Below are 17,587 nucleotides of genomic sequence, written 5' to 3'. Positions count from 1 at the left end.
ACCCTTAAAAAGTTTTTTATTGATCTTTTGTTGTTACTTTTAAGCAAATCATGATTGTCTGATTTCCTTTTCCAACATTCCCATGGAAGGAAAAATTCTCATTAGGGAAAATGTGGCACCAAGTTGTACCTTTCTTTAAGTCACATTTATGAATCCACAAACAAATCTTTTTAAAAACATAACATATTTAAAGAGGAAAGTGGTAATTTGTTGATGAAACATTAGAATTAAAATTCAAACCACAAAACGGAAATATTGTAAAAGGTTTGAAAACATAGTAAATGCTGTACACAAATTGAAAAAATTTATAAGTGCCAGGAATCATTTTTGCTTACAGCTATCATCATGTAAAAGGCATGTGTGTGTCACTGAAGCAAATGAAGAGGGTAGTAGAGGAAGATATCGAAGAGGTAAAGTGGGGATCAGATCATACAGGGCCTTACAGGCTCTTATAAGGATACTGGCTTTTGTACCCTGAGGGAAACAAGAAGCCATAGTAGAGATTTGAGAACCCAAGTGACATGACATTGTTCAGGTTTTAAAAGGATAATGTTTCTGTGTTGAGAATATACTGCAGAGGGTCATGGTGGAAGCAGGGAGACCAATGAGGAACTGTGTTAATCCTAATAGTTCTACCACTATTGTAGCAGCCTAGGTGAGGCTTCAACTAGTATGGGACCAGTGAAGGCGGTAAGAAATGGTCAGCTCTTGTAAGTACCGTACTTTGAAGGAAGAGTGCATGGGTTTCCTAGTCAATTGAATGTGGAATGTGAGAAAGAGAGAGTAGACAAAGACAATTCCAAAGTTTTAGGCCTGAGTAACTGGACAGATGGATATACCATCAACTTAGAAGGGGGAGACACTGGGAGGAGCAGATTTGGAGGGGAATATCAACAGTTTGGTTTTGGATATGTTACTTTTGAGAAGTCTACTGACCAATCAGAGAGAGATGTCAATTATGAAGTTTGATTATGAGAGTCTAGAGTTCAGACACGAGGACTAAGCTGTAGATAAATTTGAGAATTGTGAGAATAACAGTGGAATGTAAAGCCACAGTACGGGTTGCAATCACAAAAGAAGATAGTGTAGATAGAGAAGAGAACATGTCCAAGGATGGATCCCTGGGCCTCTCCAACATTTAAAGGTTGAGGACATGAAAAGGAATCCACAAAGAAGATTAAAAAGCAGCAGCCAAAGAGATAGGAGGAAAGCCAAATAAAGGGGGAGCAGGGGGCGATTTATGGCCAAATGCATCACCTGCTGCTGATAGGTCAGTTAAGATGAGAACTGAAAACTGAACATGGGACTCAGCAGCATAAAGATCTCTGGTGACACTGATAAGAGCCATTTTGATGGAATGGTGGGATGGAAGCCTGGCTAGAGTGAGTTTAAGACAGAAAGTAAGACGAGAGAAATGAGAAGCAGTGAATATAAACAAAATTATTAGGAGGTGTCTTCCTTCAAAGGAGAGTAAAAATACAGTGGTAACAGGCAAGGGAGATAAGGTCATGAAGAAGTTGTAAAGTGAGATAGCACATTTGTATGCTGCTGGGAAGGGCAGAAGAGAGAGGAAAAAATGATTGGAGCAATGTCCTTCAGTAAGTAGGTCTAAAGGAATGGAACCTTGTACACAAATGGAGGGACTGGAAGATGACATCTATGGTGGTGATAGGTAGCAAGACTGCAGATACTCAAACTTAGGTAGATGTGGTAGTGAGAGTCTGTGGAAGTTCTCTTCTGATCACTTCAGTTTACTCAGTAAATTATGCAGCAAGCTCATCAGCAGAGCATAAAGATGGGTAAGAGTTCTGAGGACTGAGCAGCAAAGTAAAGGTGTGAAATAGTCATCTAGAAGCACAGTGGAGGGAATGGAGTAGGGACATAGAAGATGACTGTGTGAAAACAGAAGGGCCTACTTGGGGCTTTGGAAAAGGAATCTGTTTCAGAATCATGAATAGAGCACCACTGGATTAGAACAGGCAAAACCTGGAGGACAGGAGGAAGACCAGATAGGAGGCTACTTTCGTAGCCCATGAGAAAAAGCCAGAGAGGGATACTGCCTAAAGCAGGGCAAGAGCATCTGGAGGACAACTGAGGAAACAGACATAAAAGTCATTGCAAAAGCAGAACCAATGGGATTTGGAAAGCAATTAGACGTGACTGAGAAAATGAATGGCGTGGAAGAAGGCCCGTAAGTGTTGAGCTAAAGTGAACTGGAGGGTGGCAATGCCACGATAAACTAAAAGAACTATTTCACTACTGCAAAAATTAGTAACCGATTGGTTAGCTGATTAAAGGAGTAAGTATCATTTGAGTGAAGTTTGAGTAAAGAGAAGAAGAGTTTAAAATAAGATTTAAAAGTTTGATTAATGTCAAAGAATGTTTGTTTCTGTCGTTGTTGGTTTGGGGTGATTAAGATAAGACAACCGAGTTGCAAATTGAGGGGAAACTGAAGAAAGAACAGAGCTTTATTTGCTAAAAGAAGGAAATGCAACAAACATTTATAAAATTATTTTTATAGAAAGTTTTATGCCAGGCACTATTCTAGAAATATCATCTCATCCTAAAAATAACCATATGAGGTAGACCCTCTTATACCTTTGTTACAGTTATGGAAAATAAAGTGTAGAGAGGATGTATCACCTTCACAGGGTAATGTGATTAATGGCAGAGGCAGAACTCAGCCTCAAGGCTGAATGACCCCAAAGTCCAAGCTCTTAACCACTACACAAACATGCCCTGTAAAATTAAGGGCCTGGAAAAGGTAACATAGGTCGTTTAGCTTCCGAGAAGAGTTTCAGAGCTAAAGATCTCAGAGGTGGAATCATTCCAAAGAGTGACACAGTCCAAGGTGTAGTCATGTCTATAATTAGCTAAATACATGGATGCAAAGGTCAGAATTCAGGAAACCAAGGAACTAAGGGCAACAATGTGATGGCAAGGTTATCAATGTAATAGCTGAAATCACCAAAACGAATAGCAAGGGAAGGGTCAAAAGGATAGCCAGATGCTATCATCATCATGGCTGGTCAGCAGATAATAGAGTTTACAAGAGAAAGGGTTGTTGAAAGATGTTCAAAGAATTTGACATAGAAGGAGCAGCCGGAAAGAGGGTGTACCATAGGACTAGGAGGAAAGGCTGAAGAGAGTGGGAATGTCAGGACTTGTGACAAGGGAAAAGCTGGATGTCAGCTCTGGCTAGACAGAAGGAACATTAAAGGAAAAGTTTAAAGATAAAGGGAATTTGTATTCATTCAACAACTTTCAATTACGAGTGGGGTTGGGGGCGGGGTGGTAACAAGATGTTCCATAATGGGCAGAGTAGAAGGGTCTAGATTTCCAGTATTCTTAACCTCTTCTTTTGGTATGGGTAAGGAGACCTTTGAAACTCTTGTGGACCTTAACTCAAAATGAATAGAGATTCACAAAAAAAATTTGCCATGATAAGTGGGACAGAATTAGAAATTAATGAATCATGAATCAGGATCTCCACTTCTCTGATCAAGGAAACCAATCCAAGATGGCCCAATGCCTCATCTCTCCCCTCTCTTGGTATAAACTGCTGAATAATCAAAGTATTATATTTATTATCTAATATAAGAAATAATCTAGATCACAAGCTATAAAATATAAGAAGTATGCTAGAAAATATAGATGGTATGACTGTTGATAATAGAACAAACTTGGAGGAATTCATTCTTCTGTCCCCTCTACTGTTTTGTTTTGTTTTGTTTTTTTACACTCTGTCCTCCCAACTCTATTTCATATACCTAACAAGATACCTTATATTGTTTTCAGAAAAGTGGACTTAGACCTGTTTTGCTTTATAGAAACAGAAACACAAGTTAGGTAGTTAAAAAATTGATTCAGTGTGCCACAGACTACTGAATACTAGAGAACAAGAATAAGTAAGACAGCCCCCCCTTTTAGGAGCTCATAGTGGAAGAGACAGACATATTATATAGCTCAAAACGACAGATGCTTTCGAAAACAGTTCTGTTGTATCAACAAGTTTCTGGTCTCTCCTTTATGTGATATAAACACAGTCCATACAAACAGCCCTACTTAGAACCCAGTGCTACTCTGGGCACATGCATTTTAAAATTACAACAAAATCAGGGGGTCTAACTTACCATCATTTTTTCAAAGAGATCCAGTACTTCCTTTTCGGACAAATTCAAAGATCGTTCATCATATAATGGCTGAGCCGCTGGAAACTCACTCATCGCAACTTGAGAATCAATAGGATGTTGGATAAGAGGTTTTTCTTTTTTGACAGTAGATTTCCTAAAACTTGTAATTCGGTCACGCTGCAAACAGAAAAAACAAGAAGCCCTAAGGAAGAGATCAAGAATCACGAACAAACATGAAGAACTGAAACATCAAAATAGCACTTAGGAATCATTATTGTCTTTTGACAAAATGTTATTTTAAGCAGCAAGCTCCAGTTAGAGATTGTACTATTTTGAAACCTTGAAGTAGCTCTGCAGCCGCAGAAATCTAGGGAGTGAAAAGTATTCCTCAAAAGTAAAACTTAGTCCCTTGTCATTTCTGTTCTGCACAGTAACTAGGTCAGAAAAGTCCGGCCTCAAAGTCGTGTGGTGGTTTGAGAGAGAACGTGTCTTTGGCGGCAACTTTCAAACTATGAGAAAAAAAAACAAAGAAAAGAAAAGAATATCCAATTCTAAGGGGGAAATTATAGTAATGTTTCTCTTCTTCAAAGCACCAAAATAATTGTGACAAGTATCTATGAATACTTTGGCAGTGTAGTAGTAGAATACAATGGTTAAGAGCATGGACTCTGGAGCCAGACTATCTAGATTTGAATCTGCAATTTACTAGGTCAGTTACCCTGTGCAAATTACCTGGTCTCTCTATGACTGTTTCCTCATCTCTAAAATAGGGATAAGTTAATGTATGTAGGAGGAAGGAAGGAGGGAAGGAAGGAAGGGAGGGAAGGAGGAAGGGGAGACAGAGAAAGCAACAAAGAAACAGTTATCGTGAAATTTAAATAAGTTATATGTTTAGTGTACTTAGCTACTCTTTATTACTATTGTTGTTGTTACTATTACTATTATTATTATTACACACACCTTTTTCTTCCCTAAAACGTGGGACCAACAAGGAAGCACAACAAAATTAAAAACATTACCTTTTTGCTCTGGAAATATAAACAGAAATATCTTATTCCTACAAATACTACTATGAAGAACTTGCTATTTTATGGATATTGACTTGGAACCATTGATTCCACGTACAATCTCTAATAATTAGCTTGCGATTTCACATAAAGTGAGTTAATGACTCCACTTGCATGTAAATAGGCCATTCTGTTTTAAACCACAGAACACTGGACATCAAAAATTAGTAATAACCATAAAACTGAATACAACTCAGTTTTATTCTGGTTTCTGTTAGGAAGCACACGCATGCATACTGTCAGCTCACGTTAAACAAGCAGATACGTTAGGTATCAGGACAGTGCCTCGTCACTGCCACATTACCAAGTCCTTATAAATCACTTCAACAGTATAAAAAGCATCACAGAAGTTCTTACCACAATTATGTCGACTTCTGTTGACCCCCATTAAAAGAACATACTTTTTTTTGATTCAAAGAACACTTTTTTTTCCTAAAAGGTGTACTTTGAAAGAAATATGAGCAGTTTTAAGCAGCTTATTTAGGATTCCAAAAATGATCTTAGTACATGGTTGCTTACAAAGAGATTATGTAAATCATAATATTTTAGAGCTGGGAAGAAACTTGAAAAATCATCTAGGCCGACTCTCTCACTTCACAGAAAAAGTGACTCGCTAAATTCACGAGTCCCTGGTTCCTAGCCCAGTGTTCACATAAAGATTCATTTCTTCAAATCACCTTCTATATTTTCATATTTTCTTTTAAATTTGAATGTTTTTGAGGAAAATTAAGTTAGATTAGATATGTAATAACCAACTCAAACAACTCAAGAAAAAACATTAAGCAATCCCAAATAAGCTGAGTACATAACCAAGAGTCAAATTTCACTAAAAGATATGGTGGACACAAAAGCATTTAAATATGCAATCGACCATTAAATCAACATATCTCTGTTCCTTTCCCTTCCTATCACTTAATATTTACTTTTGCAGTGCTGGCTTTTTTACTGAGTAGCATTATTTACATATATATTTGATCTTCCACTATGCTCTTCACTTTGATCTAGAAAATTGGCTTTTGCTTTCAGCTATATCTTGATAAGAAAATAAAGTTAAGCCACATACTTTCACTTCCTTAAATCATGAACGATATTCTACATTATTTGTAGACAGGTAATTTCACAAAGAAAAAATACTTAAAATATCACATTTTAAAAGCTTAGCTATAAAAGGGCACATTTAAATTTTAAGCCCATAAGTTTTAATAAGTTTTACTACGATAGACTCAGATCAAAAATATTTGAGGATTTTAAATATAATACCACATTTCTAACATAACGTACTTAACTTCCTTTCCATTTTAAATTAATTTCCTTTACTGTTAATATTAATGCTTAACATATTCAGAGTCAATTTACATGGCTATTGAGAAAGGAAACATTTGTGTTTTCCAGAGTTAGATTTATACTGATTTTTTTTTAATTAGCTAAGGTATATATCAGGATGGTAATATCAAAATTATTTTGAGAACACATACAATTGCTTATGTTTATATCAAAAAAAAGAAAAGCCACTCTATTGACAATTCTTCCATCTACTGTACTTTGTAAACATCTAGACTTTTTATATCTTTACATATATCAATGCTTTAATGTCCACCCACTTTAATAAAAAGGCAACATGCATAAGTAAATAATAACATGCTAAGTCCACCTTACCACATCATCTGCCAAAGTTTTTATTTGAATGTTCTATTAAAACCAAAAAGGAAAAAAAAAATACCTGTCAGATAAGAGAAATTCATAGATCAAACAAGAAAATAATTGAATGATTCTCATTTTTTATTTTATCAACTATAATTCTTCAAAGAGAATTAGAAACTTTAAATCTATAAACACATTTTTACAAAAGAAAAAAACAACTTATTAAGGATTAAAAATGAAGGTTTGGTGAAGGGGGTGTCTCTTCGTTTTTGAAGATGACTCCCAAGTTCCCAAAGTCAGATTTGGAACAGACATCACTACCACAGTGCTCAAACGTGAGAACAGATATAAAAAAGTCATAAGCCCTTTCAAGATTTTTCAAAGTTTTAGAATGAATAATCATATTTTTGAGATACATAAAACTTTTAAAAACATAAACAACAGGAAAAATGTCACATTTAATAGTAATGACATATAATGAAACAGCTCAGTCTAGAACTCAGTTGCATCTGATAGATAATTTAACGAACACCTTTATAAATATTCTAGATAACATTGAACTTACTGATTCTGTTAATATATGCCCATTTCTCAAAAACTCCAACACTTTCTTTTTTTTTTTGCATGTGGTTTTCTACTTCTAATGTTGAGAATCATTGGAAATGGTATACTCTAGTTAATAAAATACAGTGGTTAATAAAAACTACCACATAGAGTACAAACAATACTGGAGTAATAAAGCAATATTAAAGTAAGCAAAGTAACAGCTAACAATTTAGTAATCTTCCAGGATTCAGAAGATACTTCAAGATCTTACAATAACATACAATCAGCATGAAAGCAGTTATTATTATATTATAAATATGTTGAAATATGTTGTAGTGCTAGTTAAGAGATGTGATTAGGAAAGAACCATATTTTTTAAATCGCCTGTTAGGAACTGAAATTAACCCTTCTGCCACAACCTGTGTACTTATTTCCTACAACAAAACAGAAGCTGAATGATGTACATCATGCATGCTCACATCCCTTTTAACTAAGAAAAATATGGTCGTATCACTGGTGGGGAGAATTCCATTAAGAGTTTTAAGTGAGAATTATTTCGTCACAGGATCTCATAAAACTGTCTTCAAATATCACCAACTAAATGCTGTTAAAGATCATCCTCCCCTCCAGTAGTTGGGACAAATATACTATTATATGTGTAGTTCTTTTTCTACTTTTAATACATCTATTCCCTCAGGGATCTACACTTCTACATCTTTGTACTATGTCTTCATCACATCCTGCTGACACAAACCCCAATCAATCTTTACTGCCTAGAAAAGAGAAAAGAAGGGGGATCACTTATATCAGAACTGAAGCCTTTTTAAGAGAGATCAGTTCACCCTAGGACTATCTCTACCTGGTATTTTCTCTTTAATTTTCCCTGTGGGGTACAGAAAACTGTTCTATGCACAGTGACAAGCTTCATGATTTCCTGTCATGTAAAATCAGAGTGAGAAATGTCAAAGTCTCAAAAGTGCCTCAACTACCCTGCTACCATCCAGATATGTACCTGTCCACCTGTGTTATTTATTAGACAGATTATACAGTTCTTCAAGCAACCCCTGCTTTTCTTTTCTTCCCATCCTTTGAGGTTATAAACTCAAGATTGGAAACATATAAATCTTCAAAGTGAATATGTAAATTCGGGGAAAATAAGATTTTAGTCAAATTCTCTAAGTTAAGGTACACATATGTCTCGAATGCCTTAAGTCTGTATCTCAATTGAATATATGTTGATAGTTTAATCATGGGGGACAGAAACAACAACAACGAAAAAGCATTGCTAGCAATAGTTCCACCTTGTCTTATGGGAAGAGACTTGAGTTTTCTCCTCTTCTCCCACCTCCACTCTCTTTTTTTTTGAAATTAACATATTTTTGTCCATATTAAATCCCACAGTATGGAGTTAGACACTATTAAATTGGATGAAATTTGAGATAATCTGGTCAAAACCTCTCAATTTACAAATGGTGAAACTGAAGCTTGAAAAGGCTAAGTGACTCGCCCATGGACCACAGATCTGGTTGTCACTAGATACTAACTCTTAGTCAACATGTGGCCTCTTCAGGTGGTATAATTAGGCTGTAGGATATTAGGGTTGAACTACTGAATTGAAACAGTTCATGGTAACCTCAAATTCACAGATATGCCCCAAGCCCCACCAGTTTCATTTTCCTTTGGGTAACTGCCTTTTGCCATCATTACCAGGGGGTCAAGCATCATCCCGAAGAGCATTCCCCTGGCAACCAAAGTCCTTCCCTAACACGTCTTATGTGTCACCTGCTAAATTCATTTTGACCAATATACACTAATGTTCTTCCAGTGGCTGGTTATTTTTCATATACAAACTATATACAAATTTAGATTCTTTGGTCTTTCATAATTCTTCATTCCTAATTATATCTTACTACTGCCACAATTGTAAGAAATCAGAGCTGTTCTCTCAGCTCTCTAGGTGGGTAATAGGAGGGAAAATAGAGTAGGAAAAAGTGGGTATATAATTAATAACCCAGTGGAAACACTACATGAGCACCAAGGGTTGTCACAGAGGGTTAGGACAGACTTACAAAAATAGGGTCATGTTTATGGTAATGGTTACCATCCAATTTTAAGACTTCCATGTCACCTTGGTCTCCTCCCTCTCTTCAATCCCTACAGCCAAAACAGTTGTCAAGTTCCACGGTGATCTTTCTGCAGTTTCTTCTTCATTTCCACACAAACCATCCCAGTTTAGAGTCTAATCACTGGCAGTAGCCTCCTAATAATTACCTCTGCCACCATTCTCTCCTCATTGCCAAAGTCATCTTCTTCAAGCAAAGATCTGGTTCAAGTCACCATCATATCACCTCTTCCCTAGATTTCTGTAAGAACCTCCTAACCTATCTCCCTTTTTCCACCTTTACCTTGCTACAGTTCATTCTGAACACATTGAGGAAGTGACAGTATTAAAACCCAAGTCAGTTTGCAGCCAATTAAACCAACTATGCTCTTTTCCCTGTGGGGGCCAGGTGTGCAATGGCTGCAAACAGCAGCCTCCTCAGTAGTGTATGCAGCCTGTTGCCTGTATGTGTTGCCCTAAGGGACCCTGGAGACAGCCCTTTCCAGTGGACATTCGTGACTGGCATGCTGCCCCCAATCTAGTCTCCAGACAGGTATACGCAGTGCCTCTGGAAAGCCCCAGGGCACAGTGGCCAGGGTCCACATTGGCCACGTCATAATGTCCATCCGCACCAAGCTGCAGAGCGAGGAGCACGTGTTTGAGGCCCTGTGCAGGGCCAAGTTCAAGTTCCCTGGCTGCCAGAAGATCCACATCTCCAAGAAGTGGGGATTTACTAAGTTTAATGCAGGTGAATTTGAAAACATGGCGGCAGATAAGCGGCTCCTCCCGGATGGCTGTGGGGTCAAATACATCCCTAATCGTGGCCCCCTGGACACATGGCGGGCCCTGCACTCATGAGAGCCTTGAGGCTGTCCCCTCTTTACTCACGTGCACCAATAAATCCTACTTTCCTGTAAAAAAAAAAAACAAAGAAAAGAAAAAGCTAAAGAAGTCTGAATAAACCATGGACTTTAGTCAGAAAAAAAAAAAACAAGTCAGATCATGTCACTCCTCTGCTCAAAACTTTTCAATGGCACCCTATTTTCACTCCCAGTGAAAGTCAAAATCGTTACAATAACCTGCAAGGCCCTATGGAGCTGCATACTCTTCATATCCCTCTGACCTCATCTCCTATTACAGTTCCTTTCATTCACTCAGCTCTAGTCACAGCAACCACCTCACTGTTCCCCATAAGGCAATAAGCCACATACACTGTCTCTTCCCTCTGCCTGGAATGCTCTTTTCTGTTATCCATATGCTTTCCTCCATCACTCCTCCCCCTTTCAAGTTCTTGCTCAGGCAGACCTACTCTGTCCATCCTATTTAAATGGAAACACCCACCTCCTCCACACTCTCCTGACCTGCTTTAGCATGCTCTGATTTCCTTTTTTCAATAAAACTTAAGACATTCTCACATAGTCTATAATTTATTTCTGTCTGTTTCTCCCACTAAAAATGTGAGCTCCATAAGAACCAAGGTTTTCATCTGTTTGTTTCAGGGATGTACCCCAATGCCTAGATCAGTGTTTGGCACACAGAACTCAATAAAAAATTATAAATGACTATTACTTGCCCATCTGTATTCAATGGCTCCTGATGACCTACAGAATAAAGACTAATAACCTTAATATGGCATTCAAAGCCCTATATTATTCAGCCCTAGGCTACCTTCTACGTCTTCCCTCAATGATCTGTGCGCTATGGAAAAATGGAAATCCTTTTCCCACCGCATGCCTCATTATGTCCTGTTTGTGCACCCACTCTTCCCTCTACTGGAATGTCAATCTGGCTAGGTACCTTTCTATTTCTAGAGCTTCCCTTGAGTTTAAAGTTTGGTTATTAATAAACCAAATGTGGACCCATGGTCAAAAATGGAGGAGAACTATGCTTTGTTTAGTGTCTTCTTAAAGACTATTTTTTCCTAAAAGGCATCTTTAAGAATGATAGAGCACCTTAAGACAAAGAGGAAATTATATTCACGTAAAAAATTATCCCAATTACTTGTAATAGAGAACCATAAAGAAAAACACTCTGCTTATGATTTCTTGATTCACAAGTTTCATTCAACTACAGACTGGATATCCTATATAACTATGCACATTGACTGATATGGATATTTTTCTCATAGATCTCCCTCATGTAAAACTCTGCTGTCATAAATATCTTCTTGAGACCATTACTTAGAACTCTACAACTATTCAGAAAAGAGAGACAAATGTGGTCTATTGAAAAGAAAAATCTTTAAGGACATTTGAAGAGTTTGAGTTTAGGAGGGGGCCATTTTTGGCCACTGCACATTAAAAATACATTGAAATCATTGTATAAATTACACTTAAGTTATCTGCAATAGAAAATAAATTATTTCTGCTGCACAACTGTTTTTATACATTAGTCAAAAAAAGAGAAAGTTACAAAAGGAGAACAATAACAAAAACACCACCAACATGAAAAAAGTTCAGAGAGCTGTAAAGAGCTATCTCTTTGACAAGATTCAATCGCAGTCATTTTTATGTGAATTGACCTGTAAAACATTTTTAAATGGTTGTATCAAGATACAGTCTCATTTATAACGATGTTCTACAGGGACAAGCTCTCAAATTTTATCTGAATGTAATTTATATAGGTGCATGCACCTCTCTCTCTCACACCACTGGCAAGCAGACATTATGGATTTTACTCCTGTGTAAAAACTATAGAGCTGGGCTTCCCTGGTGGCGCAGTGGTTGAGAGTCTGCCTGCCGATGCAGGGGGCACGGCTTCGTGCCCCGGTCCGGGAGAATCCCACGTGCCGTGGAGCGGCTGGGCCCGTGAGCCGTGGCCGCTGAGCCTGCGCGTCTGGAGCCTGTGCTCCGCAATGGGAGAGGCCACAACGGTGAGAGGCCCGCGTACCGCAAAAAAAAAAAAAAAAAACAAACAAACAAAAAAAAAAAAACTATAGAGCTACTATGGAGTTAAAACAACAACAAAAAATGACCAAAAAAATGTTTATCAGAGTCACACCCCTGAATTAAAAGCACTGATTAAAGTCATTTTAGTAAGTTTTTATTGCAAATCTAAATCTATAATGGTCATTAGGATGAGGGCATATTACACCAATACGTATAGTGACCATATATTTTCATTAAAATCAACTCTAGAAAAGCAATATGCTTGTGAATTAGTCAAGCAATTAGAGTTTATTAAACTTCATTTATGAACAGTTATATTAAATATAACTTACTACAGTACTCTATGAGTACTGCATAATTATAAAAGTTTCACTCCAGAGTCTCAACCCCTTAAGAATAAGAGAAATGGATGATTTACTTACAAACTCTAATGCTGAAGTTCTGATTGAAATGCAGGAGCCATTATTGCAAGAAAATTAAGTTTTAATTTTCTCAATCAGGCAGAAATTAACAAAAACAGCAAGATGTAAAGATTCGACTCTCTTATGGCTAATGTTACATGGTAATACAATGTTTTATAAACATCTTGAAATTACTCCAGTACCACAGAAATTGGACAACTGAATTGCATACAATTCAAAAGTCTCACCACCAACTCAAAAACTTGGCCACACTTCTTCAACTTTGACTATTTTCTTCTCTTTTAGAGAAAGTAAGTTGGCCATCACAATAAAGATGAAGGGTCAATTATTTACCCAGCTTAAATTTCTTAATCTCTAAGTAGGGCAAGGCAATATAATATAGAAAAGCATGTTCAATTCAATTGAACAAATATTTGAGCATCTACTATGCACCTGTTCAGTGCTGGGCACTAGGAATACAACCATAAACGAGATAAGCATGCACCTTACGGAAGCTGTAGTCTAGTCAAAGATCAAATGAATGAAAGAACAATCACAACAGAGGAATTCTGAGAGCACTGTTCGGGTGGTACTCTATCATAACCTCCATATACTTTCCAAGTAACAAGGGCCTTTAAGAAAGGTCATCCATCTCAACCAATGATCCAGGGTTTGAAATCTCTAGATGACATCCCTGACCAATACTGATTCAGATCAGCAGCAGTCACAGAAGGAAGTAATTATTCTTCAAAGTGCTGCCTTTCAACTTTTCAGATCCTGGATTCACCCTGAACTTTACAAATCAGTAAGACCAATCAAGACAATTCAAGGCTATTTAACCATCTGGCAACCAAGCTGAACATTCTGTTCAGCTATTCAAATCCTTTACTATGAAGATTGTTTTAGTTGAGTACCTCTCCGTTGTGTTTCACCAACAAAGGTATATATAATCTGATTTTTAGAACTGAGATCAACGTAGATAGAGGTTTGATTCTAAGAAGACAGGAGGAAAAGAAAAATTGGCTTTCAAACCCATTGAACTATTACTGCTTGTATTTAAAATTACTCTAAAACATTTTTTCATCTCCTTTCTAACAGTAAGGGGCATTTTCAGACACCCACATGTCCTCTTAGGCACTGCATTCTTCCATCACCATTAGCACTTCCGAATAGATGATAGATCAGCTGGCAGTGTGCGAGGCACTGGGATTTAAAGAGACATGGCCCTGACCTCAAAGGGCAAAAGCCTAGTAGTTGAGAAGATGAAGTTACAGGCATTAAGCTCCAATTCTCCACCTTACTTTGCTACTGTGAGCATCTCAAACTGTCCATTTCATCATTTTAATAGAGCAATACTTTTCTATACTTTTCTATTTTTGTAACCAAAAGGACACCATCTCAGAAGCACTGTCAAATCAAAAGCCTCAAATTTGAACCCACCTGAGCTCTTGGCTACTACAAATCATAATTCTTTCTACCATTTTTACAAGAAAAAAATTCCTTTTCGGATTTGCTTCTCAAGATACTCTTTCAATATAAAGAACAAAATGTGTATCTACCAGAAATCAAATATGACATCACAGTATAGGGCTTCAGTTTTCTTCATGAAGCAAAAGACCATGTTAGTTCACTGGATAAGTTTCAGAAATCTGTCACAAGAAGTTCTTCTCAAGCTTAAATTAATTGTCTTGCCACGAACTTCAATATTTAACTGCCAAGAGGGGTGTCTATGATATGGAAACAGCAGTCTCTTCTGTGTAACAAGAATGTTCAGCTTGGGCTTCCCTGGTGGCGCAGTGGTTGAGAGTCTGCCTGCCGATGCAGGGGACACAGGTTCGTGCCCCGGTCCGGGAAGATCCCACATGCCGCGGAACGGCTGGGCCCGTTAGCCATGGCCGCTGAGCCTGCACGTCTGGAGCCTGTGCTCCGCAACGGGAGAGGCCACAAGAGTGAGAGGCCCACGTACCACAGAAAAAAAAAAAAAAAAAAGAATGTTCAGCTTAAGGACTAGGGGTGAAGCGCTCAAGAAACATACGTTTTAGAAAACAAATTTATGGTTACCAAAGGGGAAAGGTACGGGGTGGGGGAGATAAATTAGGAGTTTGGGGTTAACAAATACAAACTACTATACATAAAATAGATAAGCAACAAGGACCTACTGTACAGCAGAGGGAACTATATTCACTATCTTGTAATAATCTATGCAGGAAAAGAATCTGGAAATGAATACATATATGTATGTATGTATAACTGAATCAGCACAACATTGTAAAGCAACTATACTCCAATAAAAATTAATTAAAAGGAGAGGAAAAAAAACTGAATCACTTTGCTGTACACCAGAAACTAATGCAACACTGTAAATCAACTATACCTCAATCAAAAGAAATTAATAGAGAAATAAAAATAAAATTTTTAAAGAAATGTATGTTTGCCACTTAGGTCTTAAAAAACGTTCATGCTAATGAATTAGAGGAAGTCACTTAGTACCTGAATTAATCAGAAACAATTGCATGAATAATCCAGGTTTTTCAAGTAGTAACTTCTTCTGTAGGTACTAAACCATTTCAAATGGGAAAACTGTTGGGATGTGAAAGTTCTTTATAACTCTACGAATAAAAAGCAACAGAAATGAAAAGAAAGCCAGCTTTGCCCAGCAATTGTACATAATAGATACTCTTAGATCAATGAGTTAGCCAAGTGGGGCTCAATATTTAATAAATAAATTTTTACCTTCTCTGTTTTAAAAAAAAGACAGATGTCTCCACCAAACATTAATGTTTCAGAACCCATCATAGGCTCAGCACTTTGTGGCAAAGAGAAGTTTAAGACACGATCCTGCCCTTAAGGCATTAACAATCTAACCAGGGAATGAAAACTAACCACAGAGGAGATTCTGAGGTATGTTCCTGCTCTTCCTCCCTAGGCACTATCACATGTCCTGTCTTACTATTTTCATAGCAGAACCACTACCTGAAATTATCTGTTCACTTACCTATTTACTTACTTATGTTCTAGCTTCTAGAAAACAAGTTCCCTAATAGCAGAGCCCTTAATTTTCCTGTCTTAATCACTTTTGGATCTCTAACATTTAGAGCAGTAGCTGGCACATCATACCTGCTCAAATATTTGGTGAATAAATTAAGTACAAGAGGAATTCAGAGAAGAAATAAATATAGCTTCATTAAGAAACTATAATGAATTGTGCCCTAATTGCTGGGTAGGATTTGAATAGCCAGAAAGAGAGGAAGAAAAGGAAGTGAGACAGGGAGCAGTGTTAACATTTTACTTTAGGGAAGCAGCCTTAGGAAACAAAGGGTTCAAGTTAGAGGGCATTAAATTTCGAACATGTAGGGTGGTGGGGCTGAAAAATGTCGCCTGCCATATCAGTAAACAAAGGATGTTGCAGCCATCAAGCCCTCAGCCACTGCAGCCACCCTTAACTGTGCACCCTGACGGAATTCAGGATGGAGAAAAGCAGGTACTGGCCCTAGATTGTTAAGGTGCATATCGAAGGAATGATTTCAACGAGCCCACACTCTTGCATCTTCCCATACCTAGAGGAGCGCTAAATTCATTAACTTGAGATATCAGGTTTTCTTTAATTCACAGTAATCTTTTGATGTTCTGACTACCTGTTTTTGTTGCAAAAACTCCTATGTATCCTGGCTCCTCCCTTACCTCTTTGGAGCACTCCCTCAGAGCGATCTGAGAGGCTGTCTTCCGGGCTTAAGTCCTTAGAAACTCTGCCCAATAGAAAATAATTCTCAACTTTTAGGTTGTACATTTTTTTCAGTTGACAGTGGGGACAGATTAGAGACAGTCTTGAAAACCACAAGGCGTAGTCTAGACTATGTCTGACAACCGTCGAGGGTCCTTATGAGTTCCTGATTCAGAGACAGACATGGAGAAGGTGGAATTTTAGAAAGATGACTTCGGGAGGTACAGGTCCACAATCTCTTATCTGAAACCCTTGAAGCCAGATGTGTTTTGGAATTCAGAGTGCTTCACATTTTAGAAAGAAATATGGTATGTGTACCATATATTACAAAACACACCCAGTGCGATCTGGGCTGGCACCCTAAATCAAATGCATTCAAGGTTAGCAGGGAAACATGAATACTCCACAAGACAGGATAAGTAAAGATTATATACAGCCTCAAGCCAGGCTGGGTTTCGGGGCCAAATGATAAAATTCTGTTTTCAGAACTTTCAGATTTTAGCATTTCAGAGAAGGGTTGTAGGCTGTAATATTCAGGATAGACTGAGGAAGGAATCAAAGGCTAAAAAGGCAGCTTGCAGAGATCTAGCAAGTTGGATCTATTCTACCTAAATACTAGCCACCATTTACTGAGCATTTATTATATGCCGGGCACTATGCTAAGAGCTTTACATGCATTGCCTCATTTAAATACTCACAGCAATCCTATGATATAGGAATTTATTGTCCTATTTGGCAGATCAGGGAATCAAGGTTTGCAGGCATTAAGTTACTTGCCTAAATGCACAAAGATAATTAATTACTCAGTTGGAATTAGCATTTAGGTCTGAGTAGAACCCAAGCTCTAAAACCTCTATCTATATTCTGAAATCTGTCTTCATCTTATATAACACATATATGATGAAGTGTCTTTATCATATATAACAATATTGGTTAGAGTGCAAGTTCTCTTTCAATCTCGGCCTTTCCATGTAGACTTTGCTCTGCTTCAGGCGCTCACCCCTCACCCGCTCCTTCATCTGCCCATCTCCTACTCACCCTTTCTGGTCTCAGTTGAGCTGAAGTTGGTCCTGTTATCATCTCCCATGG

The 17,587-nt window shown here is 37.7% G+C and overlaps 1 protein-coding gene and 1 non-coding gene across 3 annotated transcripts in view; one reads left to right on the top strand and one right to left on the bottom strand.

The window, feature by feature from the left end:
- DIAPH2 (diaphanous related formin 2) overlaps positions 1 to 17,587 on the bottom strand; it is an 897,660-nt gene that overhangs the window by 829,320 nt on the left and 50,753 nt on the right. For both annotated transcript variants that reach the window (XM_027086071.1, XM_027086072.1), the window contains exons 2-3: positions 6,857 to 6,889; positions 4,134 to 4,310 (exon numbers count right to left, since the gene is read on the bottom strand). In XM_027086071.1, the coding sequence (XP_026941872.1) occupies positions 4,134 to 4,310; positions 6,857 to 6,889 (210 nt within the window). The remainder of the gene's footprint in view (positions 1 to 4,133; positions 4,311 to 6,856; positions 6,890 to 17,587) is intronic.
- LOC113609123 (small nucleolar RNA SNORA70) lies at positions 9,852 to 9,986 on the top strand. The gene has a single exon (XR_003428504.1). It is a non-coding gene; the product is annotated as a small nucleolar RNA SNORA70 (small nucleolar RNA).

The sequence above is a fragment of the Aethalodelphis obliquidens genome, unplaced genomic scaffold, assembly GCF_003676395.1.
Source record: "Aethalodelphis obliquidens isolate GAN/ISIS:26980383/991018 unplaced genomic scaffold, ASM367639v1 scaffold54, whole genome shotgun sequence".
Lineage (NCBI taxonomy): Eukaryota > Metazoa > Chordata > Mammalia > Artiodactyla > Delphinidae > Aethalodelphis > Aethalodelphis obliquidens.
This window is presented reverse-complemented; position numbering and strand designations above follow the sequence as displayed.